This window comes from Thamnophis sirtalis, unplaced genomic scaffold, assembly GCF_051295495.1.
Source record: "Thamnophis sirtalis isolate CommonGarterSnake01/CBP01778 unplaced genomic scaffold, rThaSir2_p1.2 scaffold_4, whole genome shotgun sequence".
In the NCBI taxonomy this organism is placed as follows: domain Eukaryota; kingdom Metazoa; phylum Chordata; class Lepidosauria; order Squamata; family Natricidae; genus Thamnophis; species Thamnophis sirtalis.
Genome location: NW_028261384.1, coordinates 79,955,873 through 79,970,824, shown reverse-complemented (window position 1 = coordinate 79,970,824; position 14,952 = coordinate 79,955,873). Strand labels below are relative to the sequence as shown.

General features: G+C 35.8%; 1 protein-coding gene across 2 annotated transcripts; it reads left to right on the top strand.

Annotated features, from left to right (window-relative positions):
- The first annotated feature begins 1,058 nt into the window (after positions 1–1,058).
- Positions 1,059–12,756, top strand: HUS1 (HUS1 checkpoint clamp component). 2 transcript variants are annotated; one of them, XM_014065304.2, is made up of 8 exons: positions 1,059–1,175; positions 2,128–2,255; positions 5,802–5,978; positions 6,790–6,897; positions 8,849–8,923; positions 10,626–10,725; positions 11,242–11,373; positions 12,567–12,756. In XM_014065304.2, exons 1-8 carry the CDS (start codon positions 1,124–1,126, stop codon positions 12,647–12,649), a joined length of 855 nt encoding a protein of 284 aa, XP_013920779.1. In that variant the 5' UTR covers positions 1,059–1,123; the 3' UTR covers positions 12,650–12,756. The 2 variants fall into 2 exon arrangements, with proteins under 2 accessions (XP_013920779.1, XP_013920780.1); XM_014065305.2 differs by lacking the exon at positions 8,849–8,923.
- The last annotated feature ends 2,196 nt before the right edge of the window (positions 12,757–14,952 follow it).

The window sequence follows — 14,952 nt, the reverse complement described above, 5'->3', positions numbered from 1 at the left end:
AACCAACCTGGGCTTCCATGTCTTGTTCTTCCTACAGCTGCAGAGCCAAGCTCCCACAGTATTGGGACCCTGACCCACATAGTCTGACCTTCCCAAGGCCAGTCAGAGGTTTCTGCCTTCAAATCCTCTAAAATCCATTGGCAGTAATGGGTGGTGGGTCTGCTTGAGGTACTTAAAGAGGACAACCTATTCTCCAAAGCACCAGAGGGCAGGACAAGAGGGAAACAATGGGTGGAAACTAATCAAAGAAAGCAGTCTGGAATTAAGGAGAAACTTCGTAAAAGTTAGGACAATTAACCACTGGAACACTTTGCTTCAGATGTTGTAGGAGCTTCATCACTGGAGATTTTTAAGAAAACGCTAGACAAGTCACTTATCTGAAATAGCATTGGCTCTCCTGCTCGAGCAGGGGTTTGGACTAGAAGATCACCAAGGTCCCTTCCAACTTTATTATGATTAGGTTACGCTCTCTTCGAGCCCCTCCCCTCCCCAGTTGTTGCTGCTGTTCACCAGTCGGAAGGGCAAAAACTTTCCTGAAAACTCCTAAACCGGGAGACTGCAATAATCTTTTTTTTTCCTTTTAAAGTGTGTAACATTTCCGGACAGCTAGTAAACAAAATAAAGGAAAGTGAAACAAAATGGGGGGAGGGATTGCATCGTTGGCAGCGACCGTTTGTTCGGTTTCCAGGTTTCACCATAGATCGGGGTCCCCAAACTTGGCAACTTTAAGACTTGTGGACTTCAACTTGAAGTCCACAAGTCTTAAAAGTTGCCAAGTTTGAAGACTCTGCAGTAGATCGAAGAAAATGATAAGAAGAGTTCGTAGGATCAGAAATTGGCCTTTTGACGCTGCAACATTCCCTATTCCCACTTAATTGGGCTGGCCGTGAGAGAGACTACGAAACCGATTCCACGGGTCCAAATGGGGGAAGGAAGAAAGGAAGGAAGGAAGAAAAACCTATCGCGGGACAAGAACTCTGTGGTTATGTTTTTGCATAAACTCCCCGTGACCTGCCCCTAAGACTTTTAAGACAGGAACCGGAAGTGCCCTTTCCTCCCTTTTTTCTCTATGGTTGATTGGTAGAAGGCGAGGGGGAGCTTGGAAGCTGAAGCCGTTGCTGTCATGCGTTTTCGAGCGAAGATTGTAGACGTGGGATGTCTCAATCATTTCAGTCGTGAGTAGAGCATATGAAAATGGCTGCTGCTCAGCTGGAAAGAAAAAAAAGCATTGGAAAGAACGTACTCGGCTTTGCCTCCCCCCCGTGGTTTCTTTTGACCGACTGTCTGCCCGGTTTGCAGTTTTTAAAGAGCGGTGCTTCTTTCCTATCAAAATAGCGGGCTTCCCCTGAGAGTATAAAGGTCTTCAAGGAAAATACCAAGTCTTCTGCTGGGAATGGAAATAGAAACGTGGCTATTGATTAAATGAAATAAAAGTGTTTCATTTATTTGGCAGTCCATCTGTTTGTTCCATGCTACCGAGGAGGCTAAATGGGATGATAGATCCGTAGCTGTCAATTGAATTGGATTAAATCAGGCAGATACATATTATTTCCAGTGATTTGCTTCCCAGGGCGTGCTAAGATCGAATCAAAGAAGCCATATGAATACTCAAACAATGTGTGTAGTACAGGAAGAATTTCATGTTTTCATTCTGCAATTAGATAAAAAAATTACAGGGAAAATAAAAAGGGAGGAATTTACAGGGATACTTCAAAAGTTGCAGCCTATCTGTAATGAGTCTCTTAGTACTATGTTATCTCAAAGACTCTCCTTTTATTCCTCCATGTTTAGCAAACATTGAGTGAGATATTTAAAAATGCTTGTTAATTATGTCAATAAAACCAGTTATAAAAATTCAGTTACACTTGCACACAGGTAAATAGCTGAAAAACTATTACAGTGATTATAAATTTGGCAAAGCTTCTTTGTTAATCTTACAGAAGTGATAAGTTAATATTTTAATGATGAGATATTACTGGAGTCCAGTAATTTTTAATGCAACTTTCAAACTAATCCTTAATTATGCCTTTTTGGTAATGGTTTCACTTCTATTTTTGTTCCTATAATAGATGTTCTACTATTCAGAGATATTAAGAGAGTATGTTGTAAAATGTACTATCTTGACAGGTGTGATAAGCACAATTGCCAAATTAGCTAAAACCTGTATCCTGCGGCTTACTTTGGATAAACTTTACTTCATCCTCAGTGACAAAGTGGCAAATGGTGGTGTTAGCATGTGGTGTGAACTTAACCAGGTAAGAGTCCAGGGGTGAAAAATAGTAAAAACAGCAGACTGTGAAGTGCATTTGATTTAAATTAGAACTTTGTAACAAGCAAAGAGATGTTGTTTCATTGTGAATACTTGCTCCTAACAAAGAAGTATGCTTGTTGTAAAGGAAACAGTATTGTACACAATAATAAGCAGTTCCTCCTACATTCCTATAAAATGTCAAAAATAATTAGAAATAAATGAACAGAAAGACAGAAGACAAGCAAAAATGCAAGTTGAATTTGAGATAAAGATTCATGAGAACTGAATGATATCCAAGAAGAGTGAGAAAATCATTATCATAATTTAAGAAGGGCTATAGAAGAATAGTGTTTAGATAGCTTAGCATCTGTCTTAGCACAGAATCATCCAAATTAATAAGCAGAGGTGAATTGACTCATATTTGATATTGCTGTTTCTGTTGCAAGCTTCTCATTATGAGTGTACGGTCTGCACCCTTAAAGACTCAAAGAGCCATTTGGATCCATATCCCACAGAAAAGAAAGCACTGGGAGCCACAAAACCTGGGTGAGTGTGGCCAACTCAATATCACTACCATTCAGTCACATGACCCCTCCAGCCATGCCTACCCAATTCTGTGGAAAATCTCTCTCCCTCTCTTCTTCTCATTTCTGTTTTTCTCTCTTTCCCCCCTCTCTCCCCTCCCCCCTCTCTTTTTTCTTTCTTTCTCTTCCCTTCTCTTATTTGTTTCTCTCTCTTTTCCCTCCCTCCCTCTCATTTTCTCCCTCCAGCTTTCTCTCATTTCTCTCTCCCCCTTTTATCTCTCTCTCTCATTTGTTTCTCTCTCTTTTTCCTCTTTCTCATTCTCCCTCCATCATTTTGACCAACACCCGGTGTAGGTAAAGCAGAGAGGGGAAGATTACTGGAATTGCCTTGGCTATCAAAAGTGATTTCTGATGTATTTCCTACTACCAAATAATAAAAGTGTTGGGTGCACATAAAACAAAAACCAGCATGATTACACAAAGAACTTTTTGATAAACTGAAAGACAAAAACACTAAGTGGAAAAAAATGGAAAGAGACATAACTAAGGCAGAATACCAGCTTATAGGCCAAATCTGCAAAGATGAAATCAAGAAAGCTAAGGCTCAAAATGAAGTAAGCCTTGCAACAAATTACAAAAAAATACAATTTCTTTCAACATATTAAAAAAAAAATCAAGAAAAAAGTCAAGGAAACAATTGGTCCAATAATGAGAGAAGACAGCAAAGAAGTAATGGGCAGTGGAGAGAATCCATAGCTACTTAATTCATTCTTTGCATTTATCTTCATTCAGAAAGATAATACAGCCCAGCCTATCAAAAATATAGACTGCCCATACAAATTAAAAAAAGAAAATGTTAAGAAAACATCTGTCTGATCTAGATGAGTTCAAATTAATGGGACCTGAAGGATTACATCCCAGAGTTCTAAAGGAGTAGCAGATGTGATCTTAGAATCATTGAACCATACTTTTCAAAGATTCTGGAGAACCAGAGACTACCAGAGGACTGGAAAAGAGCTGATATGGATCTTACCTTCAAAAAGGAAAAAATAGACCCAGGAAACCAGAGGCCAATCATTCTGACATCAATATTTGCGAAGACATGCACTGTGACTAGAAGCAAGCAAAGTTTTAACCAGAAGCCAAAATGGGTTTGCGAAAAATGTCATGCTAAACAAAGGTTATTTCATTATTTGACAAATGACTAAATAGATGGACCAGTGAAATGAAGTGAACATAAGAATACTGGGATTTCAGTAAGGCATTTGACAAAATAGACCAGAACCTACTTCTCGGTAAGACAAAAAAAATGTGGGATATATAATATCATCATCTGATGGATTTATAACTGACTGACAAATCACACTACTCATGTAATCCTTAATGGAACTACAACTACATGGAGGGAAGTAAACATTGGGGTACCCCAAGTTCCATTTTAGCTCCAGTACTTTTCAACATCTTCATAAACTATTTGAATGAGAAATAGAAGGGGAACTTATCAAATCTGTAGAAGACACTAAACTGGCAGAAATAGCAAACACCCCAGAAGGTATGTTCAAGATCCAGATAAAACTTGACAGACTTTAACAAAAAAGCCAACACAATCCTAGATTGCATTAATGGAGGGATAGAATCAAGACCATATGAAGTATTAGTACTGATTTATAAAGTCTTAGTAAGATCACACTTAGAATACTGCACCCAGTTTTGATCACCATATTATAAAAAAGATGTAGAGACTCTGGGAAAAGTGCAGAGAGAGCAACAAAGATGATTAGGTGGATGGAAGCTGAAACGTGAAAACGGTTGCAGGGATTGGATATATTTAGTCTAGAGAAAATGACTAGGAGTGATATAGCAGTATTCTAATATTTGAAGGGCTGTCAGAAAGAAGAGGAGGTCAACCTGTTTTTCTAAGTACCAGAAGGCAAAACAAGAAACGGAGAGGAGCAAGCTAGAACTAAGGAGAAATTTCCTGGTAGAACAATTAATCAGTGACACGGCTTGCCTTCAAAAGTTGTGGTGCTCCTTCACTGGAGACTTTTAAGAAGAGATCATCATTTGTCTGGAATGGTATAGTCTCTTTTCTTTTAGTAACTTAACTAGAACAGTATGTCAAACTGGCGGCCTGCAGGCCAGATTCCTCACACCCATTCCAGCTCTGCGAAGGGGAAAAACGTCACAAAACGTCATGTGATGGCAATGTGACACAGTGAGTTTGACACCCGTGAACAGGAAGTTCTAGGTCTCTAAAGTCTATTCTAACTCTTACTCTTATTTGGAGATTATGTAACAAAGTACATGTGATTATGTAATGAATTCTGAATGTAGCAGTATATCATGCAAGCAATGATAGCATAATGTAGGTTTAATTTAAAGCAGCTTTCTTCTCCCACTCTTAATTGTCTCCAAATTGTAGCATTTGTTTCTTATCACTACAGATTAGTAGCATATCAGCAGAAAACTCAGAGGGAAGCTGATGATCAGTGACTTGTATTTTATACATCTCTGACCTAGAGATTTATTTAATTTATGCATCTGGCAGCAAAGTAGAGTTGAATATTTTAGTTATTTAATATATGGCATGGGGTTGAATAAAATACAGAGATTAGAATTCTTTGTTGTTCAAACTGAAGGTTTTATTTGGAAAAAAAAAGCTGTTAAACTATAGAAAGTATTATAGTCAGGATCTATAATATTTTGTTGTGAGACTATGTATGTTGGAAGATTCTAACAAATGAAAGTTAATAATTTTTCCATGTGTATTGTTTAGTTAACTGTTATATGCTGTGTGTTGTTATTATCTGGTCTATTTGTAGACATGTGTGAATTAATGCTTTTGACCATACTTGTTCGATAGTTCATACAAGTAAAGTTGCAGGATTACATTCATGACTATAACAGCTACCTTACTTATACTTACTTAATTTTGAGAGCAAAAGGAAAACTAAATACTTTTAAATGAAGCCCAATATTAATAGCACTAGTCTTATCAGCATCTCTGCTTTCTAAATTTGTTCTAGATGAACTTCTTTGATGAATTCCAGATGGAGGGTGTCTCTGCAGAAAATAATGAAATTTATTTAGAACTGGCACCTGAAAACCTTTCCAGGGCTTTTAAAAGTGCTCAGAATGCCAAGACAGTGAAAATCAAATTGACTAATAAACAGTGTCCTTGCCTTACAGTAGCCATGGAGCTGGTGAGTAGAGAATTATTCTAAATCTAGTGTTAGTCTTTCTATCAAAGGAGAATTACAATGTATTCAAGTGCTTGGTCAATAATAAAAGGTACAGTTGTGTAAATGCTCATGACACAATAACTTCTTTCAGCATAACTTTTACTCAGAGGGATCTTCATATTGTTGAACATTCTGATATGGTTATCCCTGATATTGTGACCTTTTAGCTCTATCTAGTATGAAAGTGGAAGGAAAATAATAGCTTTCAGTTCAGCTAAATTATGGTACTGAATACTTGGTTACCTCTGCATGAGGTTTAGTTTGTGGGTTTTACAGTTCACACAAACCATGTAAAAATGACAACATAGACTCAAAGGAAATCTGTTGCTAGTTATTTCTGTGTGATTTAATTTCTTAAACAACAGAGATATGCATGTTAGGATTCAGGCTATGAAGTGAATAGTGAGTTTAAAACACATTTTGTACTGTAAGCAAGATTGTCATTTAAGTTTCCAGGTAGCAGTAATTTCAAATTTGATAGCCAGGACTTTGAAAGTTGATTTGTTTGGCCTAGGCAAACATTCAGAAGGAAATGCTTAAGGGTGACCATGTTTCTTTGTAATTATCCACACATGGTTGGAGAAGAGATAACTTTATGGTACCAATATTCACAGGCTTGAAATCATAGTGTTACTTGCAGCTATGAAGGACTTGCTTTCTGGTATAAAATGGATGTTGCAGTGAAATGTGGTAATTCTTTAAATAGCCAAAATTGGTCAGATAAAGTTTGGTTATATGACCAAATTGGTCACATAAAGTTTCTTTCTTCCAGCCTTCCTTGTCAACCAGTAGCCGCATTGTGACTCATGACATTCCTGTAGGAGTTATCCCCAGAAAACTGTGGAATGACTTCAAAGAACCCATTGTGCCCAACTTCGATGTAAGTAACTTGATTTTCAGAAAATTGAAACTAGATTTTAAAGTTTTATTTTGTTTCTTCTAAAATTTCTTGTTGTGTTTAAGCTTTATTGCAGCAAATTTCTTATGTTTCTAATATTTAAAACAAATATCTTTTTTGTTCTTAGCATTTATGTTGTATAATTTGATACCAGTGAACATTTTTATCTGTGCTCTTTCCAATATTTTTTATGATTTTCACATTGATTTTTATGCATTAGGATGCATCAGATTATAGAGGTACTTTCAAATGTAAGATTGTATTCAGTCCAAGGTTTAATTCCACAAAACATTATAGATGACACTGAAAAGTAGCTTGAAATCATAAACCAAATTATAGTCAAGATCATGACAAAAGGACAAAACAAAAAAATCTCAGACATGGAAGAACTATATTTTTTACATTCAAGATTCCCTACCACAATCCAATTCTCAAACATGGGCTATAGAAACCCTTGCATTACTCAGTTGATGTTCATTAAGCCTCATCTCACTGAGTTACTAGTCTTAATATAGCTAATACTTATTAAGCCAGAACTAGAACATTCTCGAGTGGTCTTTATTGCCAAGGTGCTTAGCCTGATTCTTTTCTTCATATGTTCTAGGTGGTTCCTTGGACTATTGAGACAGGTCTTGATTCTGGCTTAAGTCCTAATCCAGGCTCAACTTAATTGATGCAGATAGCTAAGTAGAATCCTTCTCTGAGGAGTTGGCCCAAACTCAGGGCATGGTGCAATATAAATACTTACTTTGACCCAGAGCAACTTACTGCAAGAGGACTTTTTAAATTTGGTTGGCCTGTCCTTCCCTATATCTAGAATTCTCATTTGAAGAATGATATTTAGTTTAGTTTAGTTTTTGTTATCATTATATATCATACAACAAAATTAAATGTCATCTTCAGTGTACATTATAACTATAAAAATAAAACACAAAAACACATCTTTCACATTCTATATAATTGAAATTAAAAATCCGATATTGCATTAATATTGCACTATAACATAGAATTCAATATAGTTATTGCCCTGGGACATAAGCGGTTTTTCAGCTTATTTGTCCTTGTTTTTATTATCCTGTACCGTCTGCCAGATGGTAATAGTTAAAAAAAAGGGTGCCCAGGATGAGATGGATCTTTAAGAATATTTTGAACTTTCTTAAGGCAATGGGAGCTATAAAGCTCTTCCAAAGAGGGGAAAGGGCAACCAATGATCCTCTGAGCAATGATGTTAACCCTCTGGAGCACCGTTCTGTAGGCCACTGTGCAATTGGCAAACTATAGATAGGTGCAGTAAGTTAAAATATTCTCTATAGTGCAGCGGTAGAAGATCACCAGCCGTTTTTCATTCAGTTGTTGTTTCCTGAGAAGTCTCAGGTAGTATAATCTCTGCTGGGCACTTTTGACTAGTGCTGCAATGTGAGTGCCCCAGGTCAGGTCCTCTTTTATGATAACACCTAGAAACTGGCCACTGGCTCCACTCGTCTCCATTGATAAGCAAGGGCTGGATGTCTGATCTATTCCTTCATTAGTCAACTATAAGCTCCTTGGTCTTATTGGTGTTAAGGACCAAGTTATTGTCTTCACACCACAAAAGCAACCGGTCCACTTCATCTTGATAGGCAGACTCATTCCAGCCTCCCCGGAGATAGGTCCCACCACTGTTGTATCATCTGCAAATTTAGTAATAGTATTTCTAGTAGGAAGGAAAGAGATATATTTATCAGCATGACCTGGTTCATAGCTTAGGGGTTTTTTTTTAGCTAAATTTGAGTGAGTTCATCCAAAATCATATAATTCAATCGTGCTGAACTGTAGAATATCATTTGGTTCTAAATTAGCTTAATTCTCCATGGGATAATATATCATCTTGGAAGGTGTGTCACTGCTAAGATATTCCTAGGTCATCTAGAGTGCTACTGATTTTATTTTGTAGGTCAGTATTTATTTACCTGTGTTGAAGACCATGAAATGTGTTGTGGAGAGAATGAAAAATCTCAGCAATTCTGTTGTAAGTTACAATACGTTTAATTGTGAAGATGTATTTGGGAAGAGAGTTAAATATAATTGAGTTGCATTTCTACTTAATTATTGCAGAATTTTGGGACATATTATTTTAAAATGTTCTTTATATAATCAGAATAAATAGCTTTCTCAAAATGAATTACAGATAAAGCAAATTCATTCTATGTTAGAGCATGATGGGAATAGTAAGATATTATTATTATTTTTGTTTTCTTTCCTTTAAGTTATGACACAGGCTGATTTGGCACATAATACATATTAGGATTTTGTTTCCGAGCTTGTTCAGTCTTGCAAATGAGCAAAGACATCAAGTCTTGTTTGTCTGATAGTAATCTGATATGCAAACTTATATATTTGATATTGAATGCTTGCCAAGATATTACAGCTTTACAGCATTTATAATTCATTTTGAGGAAAAGGACTTCAGTGTTTTGTAGACACAAATATATCACATTCTAGCAACATCTTTAAACAAGTTGTATCTTTATCATGCTGCAGAGGGAAGCCCTACAGTTCTGGGAAAAGCTGTTACCTTAAAAGATTATACATTAGTGCCTTTTGCATACTGTGCAGCACCTTTGAATTTTAAGTGCTGCATAACATCAACGTGCAAATATATATAGAGATTCACCAGTTATGAACTGTGAAGAAAGGACAGTGAGATTTGCTATTTTTCACAAATTTTGTAACTCATATCACACCCCTGTGATAATTGCCTTATTAGATAAGATAATAGTGGTCCAAATGATTTCTGGAGAGTCAGATTTCGTATTATATTTTGACTAGCAACCAAATTGTGAAATGCTAAGAAGATGTTTTGAGTATTCCCCTTCAAAGATTGGGTGATATAATCAGTATGGTAAATTATAAAAACATTTATTGGAAGGCTCATTAGACAGTTTATTCTCACCTTTATTCTCAGTTCTTTATCTACTTTTCCAGGCAATTTGGCATCCTCTCAAAAAAACCACTTTTCAACCATGCATCATTTTTATTTTTTTAAAAACGCTATGAAGCCTGTATTGTGGAAATAAAATAAAACTAGTGACTGTTGTTTTTTTTCACCCAGTTCCACAATTTTTGGTAAATTATTCTTAATTACAAATAACAAAAAAATAAAAATGTTAATGAAAAGAATATAAATTAATTTCAAATGGTCAAAAAACCTGGGAGACATATAGAAGGATGCCAAACTATTCATAAACTTGCCTGGATAGAGGCTATAGTATAAAGTAGAATAAGGAATACAGATTATTTTAAGAGTGCATGGATTTACCATTCTTACAAGTATTCCATATACTCCTTTTTCTTTTGCATATTTATCAGACTGCCCAGACTTATATAGTCTTTTAGTTAGTAGGGAGTGAGTATAATCATGGTGCAAAAGACATCACTTGTTTTAAAATTAAACAGCATGACAATAATCTAGGCTATTAGGTTAGGAGGGGGTTCATTTAATTAGCAACCCTAGTTTTTTGTGATTATTCAGAGTACCAAACCTCATTCTTTGAAATTCAACTTCTCTATTTTTAGAACTACAGTATATGCTGATGGTAACTCCACAAATATCAAGTGTTCAGTTCACGTTTCTATGCAGTTTTTATGTTGTACAGTTGTGTTCATAAACATATGGATTGAAATTGGAAAATGTTATTAATGGATCTCAAAACTGATTTGTTTCTATGCAGGTAATAGAAGCAAATCTAAATGGAGAGATGGAATTGAAAATAGAAACTGAACTAGTGTGCATTACAACTCACTTTAGAGACCTTGGAAATCCTCCCTGGGGTAAGCATTTTACTTCTTTTGTTTTTCAGACCAGGATTGATTTCACATATCTTTACAGATGAAATAGTACAATGAGGCTAGAAGTATTTTACTGGGAATTAAGTCTCATTGAAAAGAGAGTGCTTTACATCTACATATAGTACTATGTTACATTGCTTTGAATCCTCACTTCCTATTTCTTCGTCTTTGGTTGCCCCAGCTTCATTCCAACCATAATGGCTGTTCCTCTTCTCTGTTAGTCGGGAGGGTGTCTCTGATCAAGCGAAAGAGCCACCGCTCTTCTGCAATCAATAAGGGGTCCCTCCTTTATCACCCCTCCAGGGTGACTTTAGCTCCTTAGGGCTTCCTAACTGAGAAGTATCGGCCGGGATTTGCAGAGCCCCGCTATCCAGCGACCATCCTACTGAGACGCCAAACCAGGAGTCCCTATTATAATGTTTTAAATGCTATGGAATTTAAAGCTAAGCTTGCAAGTATGGGTGTAGATAACAAAATACTTTCTGTTTTGAATTTTAGTATCTTGGGATGAGTCTCAAAACTCTACTCATGAAAGAGATCCTATGAATATGGCTGAGGCACGCATTGATATTAAGAGACTTCTCCAGTTCCTTGCAGGGCAGCAGGTTAACCCCACAAAAGCACTGTGTAGTAAGTGTTCCTTTTTCACTAATCTTTAATCAGTTTAATCATCTAGGCACATACAATCATATAAAATATTTGAAAGAAATTGTCATTCTTTTCTGTAAAATGAAAGTATCTAGTTGTTAATTTATTCAGGCTGAACCAATGGTGTTCAATGGAGGGTCAGAACTGCCATTCCATACAGTTTTGGATTATTGTTCTTAGATTATTATCTAATATTTATAGATTGCATTTAATCCTACCTTTACAGTAAATAATTAATGATTCCTTGACTATTTCTGCATGATTTATATTTTTTGCGTTCTTTGATTTAGAAATCTTGTTTTGTTATAGCAAGTACCAACTGAAATTCTGAGTTTCCTGTTCACTACTGAGACTGAAATTATTCTGATCAAGTGCCAAGGAAGATTTTATAATCTTCCAGTCAAGTAGTCCTCAACTTACAGTGGTCCTTTAACAATCATTTGAACTTGTGATGGTCATGGAATTGGTGCTTCATGGCTGATAAAGCATCCTTGGCCATTGTAAATAGTTGTACCTCGGGCCGGTCAAGTTTATGACCAGTTGTGGTGTTCCATGGTCATATAACTGCAATTTATTATTATTTTTGCTATCTTTTGGTTAAAAATGCCATTAAAATGAATGGGTTTGATTAACAACTACCATGCCCTTCTTTGCAACAACCACAGAAAAAGGTCTAGGACAACTCACCATATCCAACTCTCTCTGTCCAAGTTGTCCAAATTGCTATGGGACAACTTGTCACGTCCATCCCGCTGTGGGACAGCTCACCATGGGACAAGCCTTTCACTAATTTTGAAGAAATGGTGAAGTAGAGTAATTAAAGAAAGTATGCAAAAGGAGGGACAAAATGAAATGTAAATGACAAAAATTAAAATATTTTTAAATTATGTTAAATAATTTAGTTTAATTGTGTTGTGCTGAGCTGGCCTGTGGTGAGTTCTGGTGAGATAACAATGGCGAGTTGTCCCATTCCAGTAGAAAGGCCAGGAAAATACTTCCAACAACATGCTTGCCTTGACTTATGACTGTAATGACTTATGAGCAGATTCCTGGTTCCTATTACAGTCGTAAGTTGAGGATGTATGCAGTCTTTATTGAATAGGAAGCACTTGACAAATTTCCATGCTTCACATTGGCTTTTGTTATTCTTTAAAATATGGATTTATGTCTTGCAGATATTGTAAGTAAGAGAATTGTTCATTTCATCTTACTCCATGAGGACGTCTCTCTTCAATATTTCATTCCAGCCCTTGCATGAATTGAAAAGTCATTCCGGCTCATATCTTCAAGTTGTTGATATAGGTTAAAAAGAATGAAGGGAAAGATGCTCTCTGTCTATTAAAAATCCATCTTGTAACCAATTTACTATATCTCTCTTTCTGAGTATATGGAATATTTTAAAAAATCGTGCAGAGAATGTGGGAAGAGAATAAGCACAGAATTAAAGAAATAACACTTAAACAATTTGTTTTTACCTGTTTAGGAATGATGAACTTTTCAAAATCTCATTTTAAGTTACGAAAAAACAGGTGATTTATGAAACTACTGTCAAATAGCTATCTCTGGGAATTTGTGACTTTTAGCAGAAAGGGTGTTTCATACCCAATTTAAGAAAAAAATATTTTGGGAAAAATAATGAACTTTTGTCTAATAGATTCAATTAAGCATTGACCTAGACAGTTGGATACTGTTGGGGTTTAAGGTTTTGATGATGGTATCATACAAATGAAGCAAATAACGTCATTCATATTTTTTGCCAAACAGCAAATGTATTATGTGGAATAAATATCTGTTCCAATGTATGCAAAAGATATAAATTGCAGCAAAAATTTTATACACTGCAATCAAGTCCATTATATCAAACTTTGATTTTAAGCTTATAAACGAAATAAACACATGTAAATTTATAAACACATATCAAATAAACATAGGTAAATAATCATTTAAGATAAATCCATATGGATAGTCATTCATATTTATGCATTAAGCTTAAACATTACAAAGTGAAGCAAATAGGGAATGAAATAAACTTTACAATTGGAACTAACAGAAATTCTTGAAATTGGATTTGACAGTTGATTCCTAATTATTGTAGATGGCAGTATTGGGCAGCAGCCTTATATTGCAGCAGATAAAAACAGTTGCATGCTGTGGGAGAAAGAAGTGAAAGACAGCTAAAGTTTCAAGCAAAGCTAAGTAAAATTTAAAAAGCAAATGATGAGAAGGCAAGAAAAGGACAATGAAAGAATTGGTGCTGCACAACAGTCAGACAAAAGCAATGGCCCAGCATGATGTTTCACAAAGGGGGGAAAGGAGGAAGAAAAATGAAGTTAAAACAAAGTTAAGTAAAAGTTAAAAGAGGAAAAGGAAAAGAAACAACAGGAGGAAGAAAAGAAGATGGGGAAAAGGTAGCAGGGGTATACAACTGGTGTTGGGCTCAATCGATGCAAGTGGCATTGCAATCAATATGTACAATTGGCAGTGGTGTTGGACAATATTACTGACAGCAATTATGGGCACAACTGACATATGCAGCTAGTAGCATTGGCAATGGGTGTAAATGGTGACGTGTGCAGCAGGGAGTAATGGTGCAAAATGACATGTACAACTGACATCAGAGGTGGTAGCAGCTGCAATGAGGTGCTTAGTATGGAAAAGAAAGGAAACGCAAAGTTAAAGATGCAAAGGAAGAAGAAAGGTGGAGAGAGTAGAAGAGAGAAGGAATGGCATCAGGACTACAACAGGATATGCAGCACTATTCAACACTAGCTACAAGAGGGAATTCAACATTAGCCTCAAGAGTGAACAGAGGGTTAACTTTTAAGTATTATTTCAACATTAGCCTGTAGAAGAAGCAAAAAACCAGTTTCCAAAAGAAGGAAAGGACCCAAAGATTGTTTAAAAACCGTGCATAAAGCTGTTCTTTTTAAAAAAATAAAATTTTAATTTCTTAAAAGTGTTCTAGTTTTTGAAATTTTAGAATTTTTAAAATCTTTAAAAGAAAAAAAGGGTCCAAAGACTAAAATAATTATACCAGTTTGGTATCTTAAAATAAAAACTAACTAAAATATTCCAAAGGTGCTTTTTCAAGAGGCAACAGGACTTTCTGGTTTTCTTTGAAGATGTTTCGCTTCTCATCTGAGGAGTTTCTTCAGCTTCTTGGATGAATCTTCTTCAGTTTCAGAGCTGAAGAAGCTTCTTGGATGAGAAGCAAAAGGTCTTTAAAGAAAAACCAGAAAGTCCAGTTTCCTCTTGAAAAGGTATCTTTGGGTCAGCCATGACCTGGGTGACAGAATCTCCATAGATTTACTAAAACTTATTTTATTAAAACATATATTTTTTAAAAAAATTAAAATAAATTCCTAAAGTTAAGATTTTTAAATTTTTAAAACAAAGCAGGGACTTATAGATGACTATATGTTCTTCCCCATTCACTCACACACACACACAAAGTATAAAGTGTGGTTTTAGAAAGTTTATTAATGTTCGCAGCAATTCCTTTCACCCAGTCTCAGAACTGTCCCTAATAAATCTAGCCACAAGCAAGCCAAGGTTAGTCCA